The sequence below is a fragment of the Monopterus albus genome, unplaced genomic scaffold, assembly GCF_001952655.1.
Source record: "Monopterus albus unplaced genomic scaffold, M_albus_1.0 scaffold128.1, whole genome shotgun sequence".
NCBI classification, from domain to species: domain Eukaryota; kingdom Metazoa; phylum Chordata; class Actinopteri; order Synbranchiformes; family Synbranchidae; genus Monopterus; species Monopterus albus.
In genome coordinates, this window is record NW_018128008.1 from 132,255 (window position 1) to 150,467 (window position 18,213).

At 40.6% G+C, this 18,213-nt stretch overlaps 2 protein-coding genes across 4 annotated transcripts in view; both read left to right on the top strand.

Moving 5' to 3' along the window:
• Positions 1–7,636, top strand: part of nt5dc1 (5'-nucleotidase domain containing 1) — a 76,129-nt gene extending 68,493 nt beyond the window's left edge. For both annotated transcript variants that reach the window (XM_020612886.1, XM_020612887.1), the window contains 3 exons: positions 4,014–4,187; positions 5,659–5,827; positions 6,939–7,636. In XM_020612886.1, the coding sequence (XP_020468542.1) occupies positions 4,014–4,187; positions 5,659–5,827; positions 6,939–7,051 (456 nt within the window). In that variant the 3' untranslated portion in view covers positions 7,052–7,636. The remainder of the gene's footprint in view (positions 1–4,013; positions 4,188–5,658; positions 5,828–6,938) is intronic.
• Positions 7,637–9,970: 2,334 nt separating this feature from the next.
• Positions 9,971–18,213, top strand: part of dse (dermatan sulfate epimerase) — a 33,437-nt gene continuing 25,194 nt past the window's right edge. Inside the window, exons 1-3 of one of the 2 annotated variants that reach the window (XM_020612921.1) lie at positions 9,975–10,222; positions 12,303–12,771; positions 16,057–16,310. In XM_020612921.1, coding sequence (XP_020468577.1) covers positions 12,347–12,771; positions 16,057–16,310 — 679 coding nt within the window. In that variant the 5' untranslated portion in view covers positions 9,975–10,222; positions 12,303–12,346. Of the gene's footprint in view, positions 10,223–12,302; positions 12,772–16,056; positions 16,311–18,213 lie in introns of both variants that reach the window. The other variant, XM_020612922.1, reaches the window with a different exon arrangement.

The following is an 18,213-nucleotide window of genomic DNA, read 5'->3' on the forward strand; positions in this document are numbered from 1 at the left end:
TTCCTGTGCTGCTATTTGGATTCAGTGCTATCACAGCTGATAACAGAATTGTCTTTTAGCAAGCCACTGAAAAACAGGTTGAATTTTTAAAAGTTATTTCATGGGTTGTTATTTCCTAATAGTTTTCTTGGAAGCCCATGGAGTAACACTTTCATTGTGAGTCATAGATATTTTGAGAAAAAGCTTAGTTTACTGACAGTTTAAAAGGAAGGATAATTTAGTCTCCAAAATATCAAATGGTGCTGGATCTTTCAGTCCAAGTCAAGGCCATATCATGTCTTAGTTAAAAAAAATCAGTACTGATCCTAAATAGTGTAGTCAAACAGTCCTAAAGTTATAGCAAACTTGATCTTGTTTTAAATGCAAATAAATTAATAACAAAGTTTTCCTAGTTTTATTAAAACTAGTGTCTTATCTGTTGGACTCAGCTGAACTGTACTGGATCAGAGATAAAATGGGGTTTTGCCATGCTGCCTTGTTGCCCCCTCCTCTGTGTGCACTCTGGGCCCCACACAGTGTGCAGTACAATGGACTCATGAAGGCCCCGTTGCATGGCTGCAGCTCTGTTTTCCTGGGCTTAGCTTCAGCTTGAACCATTCCTCTGAGTGATGACTTGATAAAACATGGGAGTCCACAAGCCCAGACTATATGTCGTCTTAAAGCTACAGTAGGAGGAGAGAAAGTAGCATGGACTCAGCAGTGAGCCACAGAGGCATCCCACTGGAGCCCTGGTCTCTGACATGTCCACTGTAGCATAGTCTTGGGGGCGACTGTGGTTCAGTGGGTAGAGCAGTTGTCTCCCAACCGGAAGGTTGAAGGTTCGAATCTCGGTGCCTGCAGTCCACATGTCGAAGTGTCCTTGGGCAAGACACCAAACCCCCCAACTTGCCTGTGATGGAGGCGCGTACGAATGCTGGGGCCCTTGGCTCCAAGCGAAATTTCGTTGTATGTGTCACAATGACAGTAAAATTAAAAAAATGTTTCTCCTTTTCAGTCCCATTTATTAACTTTGTGCAGCACAAATTAAGTTCCATTCACCTTCAGTGTATTGAGGACAGAGAAATCTTTTATCTTGGGTAAATAAAATCAAATCTATTATCATTTAATGAAGCATTGCCTTTCAGACATCTCTAATAGTACAACCCCTGTATTATTTTAGTGTTTGTGTATTATAGTATTATGGGGAATCATTTCAGCTATAATTTCAGGTACTTTATTTAATGTGAGGGGGCAGTCTAATGGAATGCTCCCCTCATCTGGATTGTCTTCCTCCCCATAGTGACACTGGAGACGTATTATGTATGAAGACAGCATGAGCTACATCCTGAAATGTTCTCCTCTTGCTCTCTCTTCCATTTCTCTTCATGAATTTTGCCACGTTGGCAGAAACAATCACCAGCATACACACTTCCTCTGGCCTCCACACACACTGGACACTCCCTTTTCAGTTGGAAACGACTTCTTATTCTGCATGCTAAACATTTTCAGTTTCCATTTACTGGCCATTAAAGTTTATTTAGAAGAATTTCACTTGGACGGTTTATTACTTTAAGACTGAGGCTTTCCAAGCGAGATCAGCTCATGGTCATCATTTATTTGCAGTGAGTGTATACAGCTGATACTGTAGTAAAAACTGGGCTTGTCATAACTCAAATAAGCTAGGGTGTAAGTGATGGTTAGATTGTTAGAGCCATCAGTTGAGGTGGCGCCGCAGATGGCTGCCTCGGTTCTGTACTGGAAACAAATTCTTTGTGTGTAACATACTTGGCCAAATAAAGGTGATTGATTGATTGACTGAGCTTCAGTTTCAGCAGTCTCCACTGTCATTTCACTGGGGAATTAATGTAACCCACTGTGATCAGACTGACAACACTGTGAAAAAACACTGCCCCTTCACTTATTTTACTGACACAATGGTGTTGTCACAGCCTATGTCCCTGGTGGATCACATGGTAACATGGGCAGCCTGTTTCTACTATTTACCTAGTGATCATTGAAATAAAGGATAAAATGCTTCTTATCATGATTCATGTGACTGTCTAGAACAGTATGGTCCTTCCTTACAGTATAATAAACTGGTCTTAGAATCTGGAAAGCTCCATCGTTGTAACCACACCACTCCTGTCACTTGTACCAGAACCAACACAGCCCATCATGTTTTTATTGCAATGCTGTTTTGGGTCAAATGTCCAGGAACAAACCAAAACAATGAGATGAAAGCTGATGAAGGCTTTACTGAGCTGAAGTTGGGCTGTTGATTCGTAATGGGTTCACTAGCACCAGCCCGTTTACATTAGAGATGTCTAATTAAGACCAAAGATAGTGCTTAATGTAACTTTGGCACATTTTTTAATTTAAGTCGTTTTATAGTGTAACTAAGATCAAATCAGTCCCGCCCGTCACTGTTTTATTTTTTCTCTTTCTCCTTTGTACATCCAGGATATTTTACTGTGTTCCAATAAAGGTCTTGGGAGTAGAAACATCTTGGCTGGAACACCTAGGCCTACTGCTACATGCATTATTTATACATTTTGTATCAAAGCGTTAAGATTTATATACTGTTGGAATTGATTTGAATCCATTCAGTAACAGTTAGAACTCTGCCCAGCAGCAGGCTGTGGGGCTGCTGAGGAACGTTCTGATAACACTGATGTAAGCTGCATTGTGGCACACCAAGTCTTGTTTAAGTTTAAGGATAAAAGAACAAGTGGAGAGCGCCATGTTATGTTATGTGCAGAGAAGCAACAGAGGAACGTCTGCCCCACTGATTTAACTGTGGCCTGCAGTCTGATTCACTTCACACTGGTTTGCCTTATGCAGACCCCAGACTGGTTTAGGCTGGCATAACAGTGAGTCTCTTCTGTGATATGTTGTCTCTGTGCTGGAATCCTTGGCCTCTGTAAATATTTATCACAGTTATCCCTTGACTCTGGCAGCAGCACTGCTGAGCAATGGGAGCCGCAGCATTTTGGGGGGAACGAGGGCCAGATGTGGCCAGGTCTGGGAAAATCTGGTGGAAATGTGATTCCTGCAGCCCTGTCCCCTTGGGCTCAGCCATCAGCAGCCCCAATTAGCCTGACGGTGTGCACGTGAAGGGGCGGGCTGAGACACAGCTAAGCTCTGCAAGGGGAAAGGGTTGCTCCTGGAATGTCTTACATCCTGTTTATGGCCTTTTAACACCTGTAGAGAAGTCAGATGAAGTTACACAAACACACAAACCCCCAATCAGAAACATGAGTCATCCCTGTTTGTGATGTCCAGAAAAGGTTTACATGAGTTGCACAGAGATTAGTGGGCCCAAGGTCCAGGTCTTCAGATGTTGTTAAGATTGACTGTTGGTTTTGTTGTTTGGAAATGAATGAAATCCAGTGGAAGGCACAGCGGGGCAAATGCTGTATAGCTGTACCTCAAATTGTATCCACTGCATTCAGATATGGCTAGCAAATTTCAAAACTAGAATATTAAAGTTAAAAAATAGGCTTGCATAGTTATTTCAGAGCCATCTTCACACAACAGTCAGGGCTCTGTGCCTGCTGAAATACGTTTTGAGTGTTGTAGCCGTTCCTCCTCTCCATACTGGCTATGGAGTGATCCCTTTGTAGTGTAGCCTCAGTGTAAAAGCGCCAAAGTCCACAGTCTTTTTCTGTCCAAAAATGCATTCTGAAGTTAATTCTTGATCAATCTGAGGATTTAACAGGAGTCATTGCAGCCAGCAGAGCCACGGTTGGTAGCCCAGGATTGGAAGACAAAAACAAAGGAAGGCTCACATCATAGAAGTAGAAAATCAAAGATTTCCAGATGTGGAGTGCAAACGTGATGCGATGATCAAAGAGGTTGTGATGAGTTTTGCAGACATGCCGTACCTGGTCTGGTTCACCCTGAGGGGCCATAAGACACATGCCAGCCTTACTGGCTGTGACAGCTGCTGAGAAAAGAATCCAGTGAGATGTTACCATTTAAACTGTTGTGTTGGAGCCAACAGTAAACAAGCTGCCTTTTCTGTCACCCTGCAGGTAGTGTATTTTGGGGATAGCTTGAGGTCAGACATGTTCCCTGCCAGCAGCTTTGGAAAGTGGGAGACAGTGATGATAGTGGAGGAAATGGAGGGAGAGGGTGTTCCGAAGAGCAGCGCAGCAATGTCCAATGAGGCCCAAGTGGAGCCGCTGGAGAAAAAGGGCAAGTCTGAAGTAAGTTCCTGTTTGTCCACCTAACACAACCCTGACCTCTGTGACCCTCTGTGGCTGTCTGCATTCCTTCAAGAGTCTTTGTCATCATTGAGTGTGTGTTTGTGTGTATATATATTGGCTGCCAGAAAGCACTGACACTCTGATTTGATGGAGAATCATGTAAAAGCAGACATGTTGCTGCACGTTAATGTAAAAGCTGTGCTGGAAGATGCAACATAACAGGCATGTTCACTTCCAGCATGTAAAAATGACACTTTAAAGGGCAAATCTGTGGATTTTACACGTCAAAATCTGTTGCAGGTGCTTTGCAATACTACTGCATATTGTGCATGAACAAAGTTGTATAAAGCATTTTGTGGCCCCAGAAGGAGCGAGGTGAAATCTGATAAATGTTCTTACTGTGCTGACATTCACAGTGAGGGAGGGGCCAAAGGAATCAGCTGAACTGAACTTTCAAATCCAAGAAGACAGGAACTATAGCAAGATTTGAGCAGAAAAAGCCTTTTTTCCCCACACACAATATGAATTATGTTGGAGAAATGACCTACATCAGTGTCACTACCACCAAACTGTTGAATATGTGTACATTTAGGCTGTAGCTCCTCTTTAAGTGACACCACTTGAGTCTGTTGAAGTTGGAGAAATTAACTTCCCAGACCTCTGTAGCTCCTCCCTCATCTCTAGTCGAGTTTATAGGCTCTGCCACATCAGTTTTGGTCCCTTTTTTTTCTTTTACTCTTTAATGTGAGTGGCAATGTTAAGTCAGAGGGAGTACTCTGCCCTCCCTCTCACAGAGCAGATAAGAATATTACCCACATGGATGTTGATCCTGACTGTCAAAAGTGAGGAGTCAGCATATGTTTTGGCCAGAAAGACCAGGATCCAGAAAGAACAACTCCTTGGTCTAATTTACATGCACGCACTTAATACTGCACAGAGCGTACTGTATGTAGGTAAAAGAAAAAGCAGCATGTAAGGTTTTTGAGTTTGTGATGAGTTTGATCTTTGTCATCTGAGGTAAATTACATCCAAGGTTTGAGCTTCAGCATGTTGCATTTTATTTTTTCCCAATCTTAATACATAATTATGTATTTTGTTCCTTTTCACATATTAATTTTAGATGTGTGTAAATCTCTATAACAGCCTGGTATATAACATTTTACTTGCAGGGTCTTTATTTTGCAACATTTCCTGATATTGTGCAAAGCACTAGTTTATCTTTTGATTAGCACATCATGGTGTCATGAGGATTGCTGAGTATGAGTGATTATCTATGAGTGATTTCTCAGAAATCATTGCAGTTCTGAAAATAAGTCTCAGAGCTGCCTGGGTTAATGCTGGTTTGAAGTCTCCCTGTATTTCCTTTGCTCTGGGTAGAATCTTCTCTTCCTAATATCAGGTCTGCACGTGTCTGAGTCATAACACACAGTTACATACGGTAGTTTGTTTTGTGTGTCAACTGTCTCAACAGGAGCAGGGCATGAAGTCACCCTCTGCTGTGTCCAACCAGTGGGGATCTTACTTTGTCGACATTCATAGAAGTGGAGGAGAGGACGAGGAGAGCCAGAAACTGACCTGGTGCTGCCACTGCATTCACAAATACAGCACCATGGCCATTCCTAGTGTTGAGCACATAGCAGGTACTGTATGTAGAAGGAGAAAAAAAAACACTGGACAAACATGAATATAATTTTGCAGATCTGTAGTGGTTGCTTGGAGATTAGAAAGCAAAAGAGAAGATCCAAAATAAAGCAAAATGTTCCAGCTCTGCTAAACGGTGCCCTGACAGGAAAGCTTTAGACTCGTGGTCCTTAGCCTGGACTCTGATGGATAAGAGGCCACCATTTTTGCATTTCAGATTATGTGAAGGCTCATATGGACAGTTCAGTGTTTTTCAAAGTGAGCAATATCAGTATTAACAAACCAGGAAATCTCAACTGTGGCGTCTTGTGGCGTAACAGTGATGAGGATGCTATCAATGATGTTATCGTGACCATCTGTGCATGATTTTTGTGCGGGGGTACAGATTGAAATCTGACTGCACACAACACAGTTTGGCTGGAACGCATGTCAGACAGCTTTAAGGTGTCAGTCTGCTTGAAACAAACTAGCTTGTAAGATGCATTTTCTGATCACTTCTAAAGGCCAGTGAATATAGTGTTGCTGTTCTGTGACTCTTCAGCTGTCATATTTTTCAACGTCTGTAAGTCTGCAGATCTAGAATTTGTCATTTTTTGTTAGTGATAGACACATTCATTGGTTGGTAGATTAATTGGGCCAATATTGTAGATAATTGGCATCGGTATCTGCCGATGTCTGTGCACGAGGTTGATATGGAGGTTTTCATAATTTGTGTTAATTAAATGTTCGTTTAAATACAGAAAATATGTCTTATTTGTTATTATTAAATTGTTGTACTTTATCTGCAAAAAGAAAAACAACAATTGAGTATTAGTGTTACACGTCATCAGTCAGCCTCCCCGCTCTACAGTTATCGGCACTGGCCACTGAAAAACCCATATCTTTTATACCAGAGTTGGCTTTTAAGAGGTATAAGATTAAGCACTGGTTCGTTCCTGGACTGACTATCACCTACAGTGTAGAACAAATTGTGCTTCTACGTAAAAAATTATTACTCCTGAACATCTGCAGTTGATATTAAGCATTAATAGTGCAATAAACATACAGGCAGCCTGTTCGTGTACTGGATAACTTAAACTTGACTTTCCTGTCTGATCTTACCCTTTCCAGATCTCCCTCTGGATTACAAATTTCCCAGGTTTTCTCCTGACAAGCCCTGCACCACTGGCTACTTCCCAAGACCCCCGGATTCCTTGCTGAAGAGGTGCGAGAGTCTGTCGTAAAAAAAACAGAAAAAGTGAAAAGTTTAAAAAAGTCCTCCCTTACCCCTCTGCCTTAGGAGAGGAATGTGCCTCCATTTTTGCCTATAGTGTCCCACCTGACCCCATTGCCATCTGTGGAGCACAAGAAGCATACACTCCTCACCTATTCAGAGAAACCATGTGAATGTAAGCCACAGTATCTCTGTAATAACTCCTACATTTGAACATTGTTTCGTGGTTTAGTGTACCCTACATATGGAAATATGACAAAATAAGTGTGTGTCTGTACAATAATAATAAAAGATGTTGTGTTTTTATTATTTGCGTGAAGCTCCTTATAATTTTCTATGGTAGATTGTTTAAAAATCTAAATTCTTTGCAGTTTTCTGAAATAACCTGGACATTTTACTGTTTCCCCTTAAGTTATTACCTCAAGAATGTTTTCTACTGTAAGCAAAACACAGATGGTTACAGTGTGTTTGTCCCCAAAAATCCTTTGGAATTATTGTGCCAGTATTTCGGTATAAAAATGTTATTGTGAAGTCTTCTTTTTGAGTTCAGTTTTACTGTATGCATTTTTGTAACCTTAAAATGAGGTCTAATGTTTCTCCCTTGTCAGTTTTGTGGAAGGTTTTAATCTTCAGGTCATTGTCGCTCAAAGAACTAGCACAATGTTGTCCTTTGTGTTGGCTGTTTCAAATGGCAGCTTTGGGAAACAATAATTATAATAATGGTTGATGAAAACTATGCTAGGTGTTCTCTGTATTATTTTTGGTGCAACTGTGACATGTGCTCTTTGAGTGACTGTGTAAAAATGTTGACTACTTGTGCTTCATTCATATGCAGTACCAGACTGAGATATGCTTTAACTGACTTCTGAATGGTTATTTTGTCGGTGTGCATAGACAAGTTGTGCCATATTATTAAGGAACACTCAGTTTGGGACAAATCTGCAAAGGTTTACTTGTTGCTGTCACAGAAGATCATTATGTGGGAAGTGTTTAGCATAGGTTAGCATTAGTGGAAAAACTCAGTACAATGTTACAAATAGTTTTGTCCTGATAGCCAGCAAGCAAGAGTCACATACACATTATGTTTTTTTTTTTTTACCAGGGTTAGGGCTATCTGCAAACGAGAGGCGGATCCAAGTGGTTGCTAATATCTATCATTCATGGCTTGCTCCTTGAGTCTATTTAGATCAAGTTTGACTGTCCTTAAGTCAGTTTGAGTCTCTTATTTTGAGATTTAATGAATATATGTCAAAGTTGAACAGGTTTCTAATTCTGTTTGAGTTTGCTCCCAAAATTTAGAAGATTCAGGTGTAAACCTAGAAGAGGATCAAGTTGTGGAGAGAACATTTGAGAAGCTACATACTATGAGGCTGTTATTTTTCTAAAAGTCAAGTTTGATTAACAGCTGTAAGGAATGATAAGTAACAAATAATTAATTTGATAATTTGCACAAAGTCAGCAAACACTTTAAACGTCATCCACAACTTCTGTGTTACATTTAAACTGGGTTGGTGTCATCTATCCAGCACAGTTGGCTAGTTTACTTGCTTCATCAAAGGAGGCAGGCCCCTCACTGGAACACAAGGTAAACTTGTGCACTTATACACTGTGAATTTTAGTTTCAGATAGATGGTTACACAGGCTACTGAATGCTGTTTTCTACGTTTGAACTGCTGTTTCAATATCAAACTACTGCGTATAGTCACTGCACTTAGCTGTTGTGGGTCAGAAATAAGCTCATTCTAAACTCATTCATAATTCAACATGTTTAAATAAAACCGGTTTTTATTTAATACTTCAGACAGCTAAGCCAGCCTTATAGGTAGCTGCCTGCTAGCCCGTCTTTGTGCTAAGCTGCACTAAACATCCCAGACCTACTGTATCTCTATTCTAAGCACACAAAGATGTTACTGGTCTCAGTCTGCTTCCTTAAACAAAAGGATTTCCCAAATGTCAGTGTTCCTTGAAGATGACCATCATCTCATCGTGAAAACAGAATATATTGACAGTTAGCAGCATACAGCTGTCAGCATGTGCAGGATGTGAGATTGGTCATCTAGAATGAATTATTACTTGTGCTGTCTGTGCAAGTGTTTTATGCATACAGCTGTAGTGATTGTATTCTTTTCTCATCAGACCTGGAAAATTTGACATGTACATTTGCCTTATGTTGGATTCATTTGTGGTCTTAGGTTCTTGAAAACACAGGGAAAGCTCAATTCTGTGTTCAAGTGTTGAAGTACTGTCAATGAAATAAAATGTTCTACAGTTTTCTTACATGATGCTTTCTCTTTTGAGTTCTTTGCTAACTTCAGCAAAGACATTGCACTGTACATACGCTACACTGATAATACAGTTGAAATGAAATGGTAATCTAGTCTCCCCTATCCAAAAGTGAAGCTAAAATACAGCGGCTGTCATCTTGCTTTTTATGCAGCCAAATTCTGCACAGTAGTGACCAGAAGTAGGGTGATGGCATCGGACTGCCATTCAAAGCTGTCAAATCATCTGAAATACACCCCTTTTTATATTATCAAATAACTTATTAAAAACGAATTTACTAGAAAACTGACCGCTTGTACACAAATCAGCATGATAATGTCAACCAAAAGCCACAGAAATGAACTCTGGGAGAATTTTATTTGATTTGTACTTAAAGGATAATCACATTTATTTGGCCAAGTATGTTACACACAAGGAATTTGTTTCGGGGACAGAACCGAGGCAGCCATCTGCGGCACCAACTCAACCGATGGCTCTAATCATTGGGGGCAACTTGGAGGATCAGTGTCTTGCCCAAGGACACTTTGACACGTGGACCACAGGCACCGAAATTCAAACCTCCGACCCTCCGGTTGGGAGACAGCTGCTCTCCCCCACTGAACCACAGTCGCCCCTGATGGTTAGAGCCATTTTTTTTTTGTCTGTATAGCAGAATACAACAAGCTGGTTTTGTTTCCTGCAGTAACCCGTTAAGCTCGCTGAGAGGGGCGGGCACTTCATTAGGTCTGCTTTAAGCCTCCGTCCCTTGCCACCCCTCCCCAGTCGTCGGCATGACGCTCCCTCCACACTCACACTTTGTTTAGCTCCTCAAAAAAATTGAACTACTTTGATAATCTTTGTAAAAGCAGTGCCGTGACGAGAAGAGGTGGCTAAAAAGGCGGGAATGCGCTTCTGACAGGTAAAGTCTTTTTCGTTCATTGCTTCCGAGTGTTTTATTTTTTTATTTTATTTTTTTGCCGTCGACAGGAACAAGGCTGCTTTTGTGAGCAGATTTAGAAAGTCAATACCATCAACGAACTGATTTCTTGTAAATAATAATAATAACAATAACGTCACCATTTGTTGAAGAAGAGTGAAACGAGTGTGAATGCGGTTTCTTAGTAAAACTTAAAGACTGGTAAAGGAAAACGTACTGTATAGCCTAAATCTTGAAAAGCTTAAAATAAGATCTTAACCCCGCGACAGGACCCTATCTGTAAAGGGAGGAGTCCCTTCCTTCTATCAGTAACTATAACCTGGGGCTTCTTACAGCTGTGCCAGTGTTGACTGACATATAACAGTCCCAATTATTTGTTCTGACACAGAATGTCGGAGTATATTCTTCATTTAAAATCATACACATGGTGGATATTTTACCAGCTGATTCCATTATACTTGATATGCTCAAATCAAAAGGCTTACACAGAATAGCTCAGCACAGAATGAGAGCTTGGTATTAACTGTGGTGCACACATTATACCTTGCTTTGGGGTATATAAACATAGGTATACCCTTTTTAAGATAAGCCTATTTAATTTACAATGCTATCAAACCGAGAAACTCAACAAATGAGACAGCTTTACTGGCCAGGTATGACTCTTAGTGTGCATGTACAATGTTCTTCCATAAAGCAACAAGTAGGCAAGAAGAAATGTGCGTTGAGGAAACAAATTGAAAAAAGCAAATAAAAGTACTTATAAAATATACAGTACTTGTATATACACACATTTCACATTGAATTTACCAGTGCATTGCACTGAGGGTTGCTGTCGTGTTGTACAGTAATGGGTTACGTGTTCATCGGAGTGATGTTATGGGGAAGAAACTGTCCTTGTGTCTGGTTGTTTTGGTGTACAGTGACCTGTATGTCCCCATATTTGTGGTGCTGCAACCTTATGTTTGGCATTTTTGCTAGATTTTTAATCAGAATTTAACCTCTTATAATATAAAACAGTATGAATAATGGAACCTCAGTATTTCTAGAACTTAAGCGGAGGCCCTGATGATACAGTTGATTCAAATGTCTTTAAGTGCCATTTGGTAGCTCAGATTTAAGATACAGTAAGTCGCTATCCGAATACCCAGTGTATTTAGTGAAATAGCCTAAAGCAAGTTGAGGTCAGTCTAATTCAGGCTTACATCCTCCAGTATAAACAGGGTCTTGATGGTTTTGTCTTCTCTACATGCCGACCATCCTCCTGTTCACCACAGAGGAATGTAACCCCTCCTAAGGTCAAATCTCCAAAGTAACTTAGGCAAGCTGAACCATTATTCTGTACATCTCTTAGTTTATTAAACATAGTGCACAATACATGTACACCCTGGGCAGCACCCACATATTAGAATGGACTTCAGTCTAGACATCGTTTAAATCACTACCAAATGCTTTTCCACCAGGCCTTTGCCAAAATCTCCACTAAGGTCATGGAATTTACTCCAATGTTCAGAAGAAAGATGTGAGGCCAGCTGTTGTCTTTCTGTGAAGCACAGCAGTTCGGTTTCAAGCTTGTTTCAGCAGACCAGAGTAATGTTACAGCAGTAACGGGCCATTTATGGCGTCCAGGTCTGGACATCTGGGTGTGCATGGCTAGGCTTGTCTCTCAATAGCCACTCGGACATAAATCTTGGGCAGTGAACCTTAGGTTATGCTGTGTGCAGACCTGTAACACAATCTCCACACATTTGACTGTGGCGTGGATATAGTAAATGCCACAGGGGTCTCTGTGAATTTTTTTTTTACTATATGGCTATAAAACTATACAGTTTTCAAGAAATGTCAACCATGTGTGTATGTTTTAATAACGTTATCTGACAGTGCTATGATTACTTCTTAACTGTGCTGCTTAGTAATGGCCTACATCAGTATGGAAAGCCTGCATCATCAGAATTACAGCTGCATCCAATTATTCAAGGAATGCAGGGCTTTTGTAGGAAAAAGCTGTGGCGAATATAGGCCGGCTTTCTCAAACTCTTCTCTTTCCTCCACTGCTCCCTCTCAGCTGAGCTCCTTTGGCAATGCCACAGTCCCCTCTCTGATGAAACAATGACAACCCACACCCGTGGGGCCCCCACAGTCTTCTTCATAATTCTGCTGTGGTCCCTGCTCCCCCCAAAGGTGGTGGTGGCGGAGGCGGACCCCAGCAGAGGAATCCACTTTATGGGAGGCAACTACGATGGGCATCCCATGTTGTACTTCAGTCAGGGGGATGTCGAGGGCCTGCAGTATGGAGCAGCAGGGACTCATCGGGACATAGCAAGCAGGATCCGCGAGGCTGGGGAAACCATGTTGGAGCACCCGGAGGAGTACCTGCCACCGTGGAATCCCACAGAATTCAGTGCCCGCTGGAATGAGGTCTATGGAAATAACCTGGGTGTTCTGTCCATGTTCTGCCTGCTGTACCCCCACCGGGCCGGGGCCCTCAACCTGGCCAAGGACTACATGGAGAGGATGGCCGCTCAGCCTAGTTGGTAGATTTTTTTTTTGTCTTTTTATTATCTCATATGACAAAGTAAGGTTTGAGGCCATGTGCAACAGTTTGTGTAAATTTCTACTAAAGACATTTGAAACAGCACTTTACAGAGAAAATAGAACTCTAGATAAAGTATTAATGATAAATCCTACACGTCAGAGGCTTTCTAGTCTTATCTCCGGCATGTTCTCAGTTTTCTCAGAGCTCTGGTAAAGATGCACTCTGCTCTGACAGGTCTGTTCTCCAGAAAATATGTTTAGCAGCTGTTTGCTGAACATGTACTCCCAATGAAAGCAAATGAAATGTTCACTTATGAGCTGATGACCAGACAGTGACTGAACACACTCTGCTCTAATTGTTAGAATTATCTAAGGCAAAGTTCCCACAGATAAACAGCATCTATTTTTTCTTAAATAACTGTGTAGAAATGCCTGAAAAAAGTAAAAGAAGTTCTTCTACTCCCTGTTCCCCACATACTAATAACAAACAAACAATTATACAGTAAATGTGCACAGATTCATTTGCCTTTACATTTGTAACTATTGCAAGTATGCAATTTTTTTCATCTGTATACACAGTGCTTCTAGCAAGTCCATGCATCCTATACCCAACTGGTTAAAGGTACCCTGTGGAGCACTACTGGATGGTTTCCATTTTTATGTATGACATAAAACATGTCTCTGGTTCCACTGGTCAACAGCTGTTGGCAGGAAATATAGCAAATCAAAGGCAAGAAAGAAGACGCTTAGCCGACAAAAGATTTTTAAGAAAGCAGCTTTGCAAGTGTTTTATGGGAAGCATGTTGCCCTGCTTCCAGGACACATGTGCGTTTTAGTAAGAAATACTGACTGTAAACATAACTGAACTAAAGAAGAAAACCTGCTACCTTTAATGCTTGATCTGTTTAAACCAGTTTCATTATGACGTCTAGCATAGTTCTTACAGGAAGATGAATGTGCATGTCTCAGATTAAGTTTGATCATTTTTACATCTTTGATTGTGCTATGAGAAAATCCATGCTTAAAGTCAGACGATGTGCATTATTAAGAGGAAGTCTTCCTGTAGAATTCATAAGTAATAAAGCATTAGTTTATCTGGTATGTTAGCTAATTATACTGGCATTACTGTGTCCACTGCCTTTACCAGTCTCCTCTACTTGTGCTGCTGTTAGGTAACATTTTAGTTATGGAGTTTTTTGTAAGATTACATCAAATCTGTGTTAGTAAATTTCCATTTCAGTATCGGCTATAAACCTGAATGCCTGCACGTGACCCCTACACAGTGTAGCAGCTTAATCTTTCTCATTTTGCTACATGGCTGCTAAGTTCCCTTGTAGGAGGAGGATGAGGAGGAAGGGGATTTTCCAGTTGCTTAGATGTGCAGTATTAGTGCCATTTGCAGAACAGTACCAGTATGCGTTCCAAGGCACAGAACTTAGAAGCCATTACACATGTGTTTTCATGTCTTAACAATATGCTGTGAGTTTAATCCTTGGCTGCACTTTTACTATGGTCACTGAACCTCTGAGGGCTTCAGTCAGCTGTGGTGTTCATGACTTTCAATTATGTCTGCAGCAATGCTGCGAACCATGCTCCGACTTGGAGCTCCTACTTTGTGGCATACTAGTGCCTGCTCCTTTTTTTCCTTTGTACACACTGTGCAAACACAGAGGAGTGATATTTTGTGTACTTTGGCACAGTTCAGTATGCAGTCCAACAGTGATTTGGCAGCAATTTCATTACTGTTTTCCTTTTTGCCATATGGGCAAATTGTAACAAAGAAGATTTTAGGTTTTCATTTGCATGATCACAAAGGAAGTGGTTTTCAACTAAGCCTCAACACTTATCAAGGCAAAACAATGGTCTTCATGTAATAACCAGTCAAACATTTAGGTTGTTTACAAGTGACATGTACAAAATATTTAAGAGAATTTGTGGTATTCACTGGTTTTATTGTACTTACCCAAGTTTTCCCTTAGGTATGATCAAACAAAATTCACACGTGGTCAAGACCTGATGTAATTCTTTAACATACAAGAGCCTCACAGAAAAATGTAGCTGAAATTCAGGACAAGACAACAAAAATGTTCTTGCATGAGGCCCAGTGTATTACCCACAGGATGAAAACATCTAAATACTCAGTCATGTGTTTAATTACTTTTAAGAGCTGATTGAGCAGCTGTAGTTCCAGGGAAACATTCAGAAGGTAGTGTTTCTGAAGAGTTAAACCAGAGCTAAAGAGTTCCTATCAAGAGGTAAATCAGAAATATTTGCGACGAGTCAACACTCAGAGAGTGCAAACCTCCACCGACGCAGCTCAGTTTCCCCATAATGCTATTAAAAAATTTGTGTATCTTGGCTATGATCTGAATCAGCACCAAAATGGACAATCGAATTGTTCTGTGGGCCATACCCTACTCCTGGAAAATGTCACCAAAATCCATTCATTACTTTCTGAATTATGTTTGGTACAAAACAAACAAATCAACACCGGTAAAAACATTAGCCTCCTTGGCAGAGGTAACAATACAGTTACACAAGATTCAGCCCTGCAACATTACTTTCCCAACAGTACATTATTTTGTTCACCCAGTTGTATTGTATAGTCTCTGGCAGGTGTCATAAAGAAAACAAAATAATAATAAAAAAATAATTATAAATATATGCTATTGAATTAAAGGGACATTAAATGGCATTGATAACATTTAATATCTATTTAAGGGATGTCAAAGAAAATGCAACATTGTTCAAAATAAACAAACAAACTGCATGAATCCAAACAGCACATTTAGATCAGATTGGCCTGACAACTGCTGCTTGTCATCTTCACTGTTGCTAACAATTAGTGAGAAGTACCCAGTCTGTTAGCAACAGGATAAGGTGTTTTGGTACTGAGATGCCTACAGATACTGAACTCATTCCCTTATAGTAATATAGTCATATTAATATTAGTTAGCTAGACATATACCACTGTGTAGACTAATGCAGTGCAAAATGAACAGTTGTCAAGCCATGGATAATCTAAACAAACTGATTAGATTTAATGCAGCTTTGTTGTAGTTCTCAACAGATATATATACTTTTACTTTCAAAGTGAACAGCTGGTCTACAGCTACTGTATGTGTATATTACTTTCAAGGCTTTGCAAACATAGGCTTTGCATGATGTAGCATTCACCAGGGATTTATTTAAAGGGTGAACATTCTCATCTTCTTACCTTTTTGTTTTTATGATCCACGAATGTCTGCCTCGCCTTCAGTCTTGTGATATTATCTGTCTTGCAGGCTGGTCAAAGATGCCCCCTGGGATGAAGTTCCTTTGGCACACTCTTTGGTAGGGTTTGCCACTGCTTACGACTTCCTGTATGAGTACTTGAACAAGAGCCAACAGGAGCGTTTCCTCCGGGTGATCGGCAACGCGTCACGCCTGATGTACGAGAAGTCCTACGTCCGGGGCTGGGGGTTTCAGTACCTGCACAACCACCAGCCCACCAACTGTGTGGCTCTGCTCACTGGAAGCCTGGTCTACATGACCCAAGGTTAGAGATTGTTTTTATAGTGTGATTGTGATTTTGCCCCTGCTGCAGGTTTTGGTTGGTAAGAGCAAACAAAACCTGCAGTAGGTTTTGGTTGGTAAGAGCAAACATTTGTCAGAGCTCCAATAAATTTGGCATAGAAATTCATGGCTCTCGGAGGATGATTCCCAGTGTTCTAGTGACTGCCTGAACACCAATGAACTGAAATTCTCATTTCAAAATCAGATAATCTCTGATATGACTGATATGAGGTTTTTTGTCTGACATTCACTTAGCCAGAGTACTCATTAGCTTTGTGTGGGAAAACTGATTTTTCTTTCCTTTCTAAGGATTAAGGTTGAAACCTGCAAGGAAACTGAAAATGCAACTCAACTAAAGTAAATGCATTAGAGTGGGTTTTACTTTAGTCTCACATGGTGTGAAGGTTAACTTAGGATTTTCACCTTGTTAAGGGCACAGCTCTGGAGGGGTTACAGCACAGAATTGTTATTTTTTATATCATGCAACATTTTGGGAACGTGTTCGTTTTTGTTTGTGTGTTTTTTGTCTCCTGTTTTGCGAGTTGCTAGACTTACTACTGCGATTTGGCTCAGTTCTTAACCATTTGGCTTGGCAGTTTAAATTGATTTTTTTAGTACTTTCACTTACTTATTACATGGTTTAGTGCAGTGTGAGGTTCTTTAATGAAAATATCACTTGAGCAAGATTAGCTTTTCAGTTGGAGTTAATGTCACATTCTCCTGTTTAATTGACAAATGTTGCCAGCTACAAGGCATGTCAGTGTTATTAATTCATGCTAATTCAGTAAGTAATGTGAGAACAATGAAAATGAAGCAGCTATAGCTGCTCTATATCCGTTGTAAATGCTATCCAAATGAGGTTTTTCACAAAACTGTAACATTCCCCTTGTAAGATTTTATCCTTTTTCTCCCCAGCATTTTCTTTGTGGGATCTGGTTCCCAGCTCATTCTTTATTTTTGCCTCAGGAACCTGCACAATATTGTGTGTAGCAACAGAGAAAGGTCAACAGAAGGTGAATTCCTGCAGTGCAGCTGCTTTGCTTGAAGAGATTTGATTTCTGGTACAAAAGTTCCAGTCCTGACATGACCTAAATGACAGCTATAACATGGAGCTATAACAGTAATTTTTTGAACCATTTGTTGATAGTAGATGAGCGTTTGTTATGGATTTAAGATAAAGGCTTTGTAACTCGTCCTGCATTGTTTTCTTCTTCTGCTGAGAACCACTGTAGTCACAATGGTTTTATTTGATGCTTTTTTGCAGAAGGCACAATTGTCACAAATCTCTGTGAACACTCGAGAGAGTTGTAGCCTGACCTCTTTTTCTTTCATTTCATTTTGCTGCAAAGTTATGCAATTATGTGTCCATTATCAAGCAGTTTCTCGACCGTCCCTGGTAAGCTAGTGGTTAAGGCGCAGCGCTCTCCCCGCTGCGGCCCAGGTTCAAATCAGGGTTGCGTCAGAAAGGGCATCCGGCACATGCCACATGTCAACATGCAAGTCGTCAGTGTGACGATTCGCTGTGGCAACCCCTAAACAGGAAAGGCCGAAAGTGACTTTCTATCAAGCAATTTCTTCCACAAAGTAGGTCAAATGTGTTTCCCTGTACAATGAAATTCTTACTTTGCCGTCCACATGAATGCCACAAAAAACAAATGAAATATAAAGTAGATAAATAAGTAACAACATCTAAGGCATTTTAAGCAGCAAATCCAGAGATATAATAAGAGAATGTATGCTGCATGGGAGCAGCATGTGCAGCAGTCAATGTGCAATTATGCATGTGCAAACTGAGAATGTAAACAGTACAGGTTGTCAGTACATGACGTATTTCCTGGTAATAAACTCCTGGCAGCTGTTTAGGAGTCTGATGGCAGAGGGAAAGA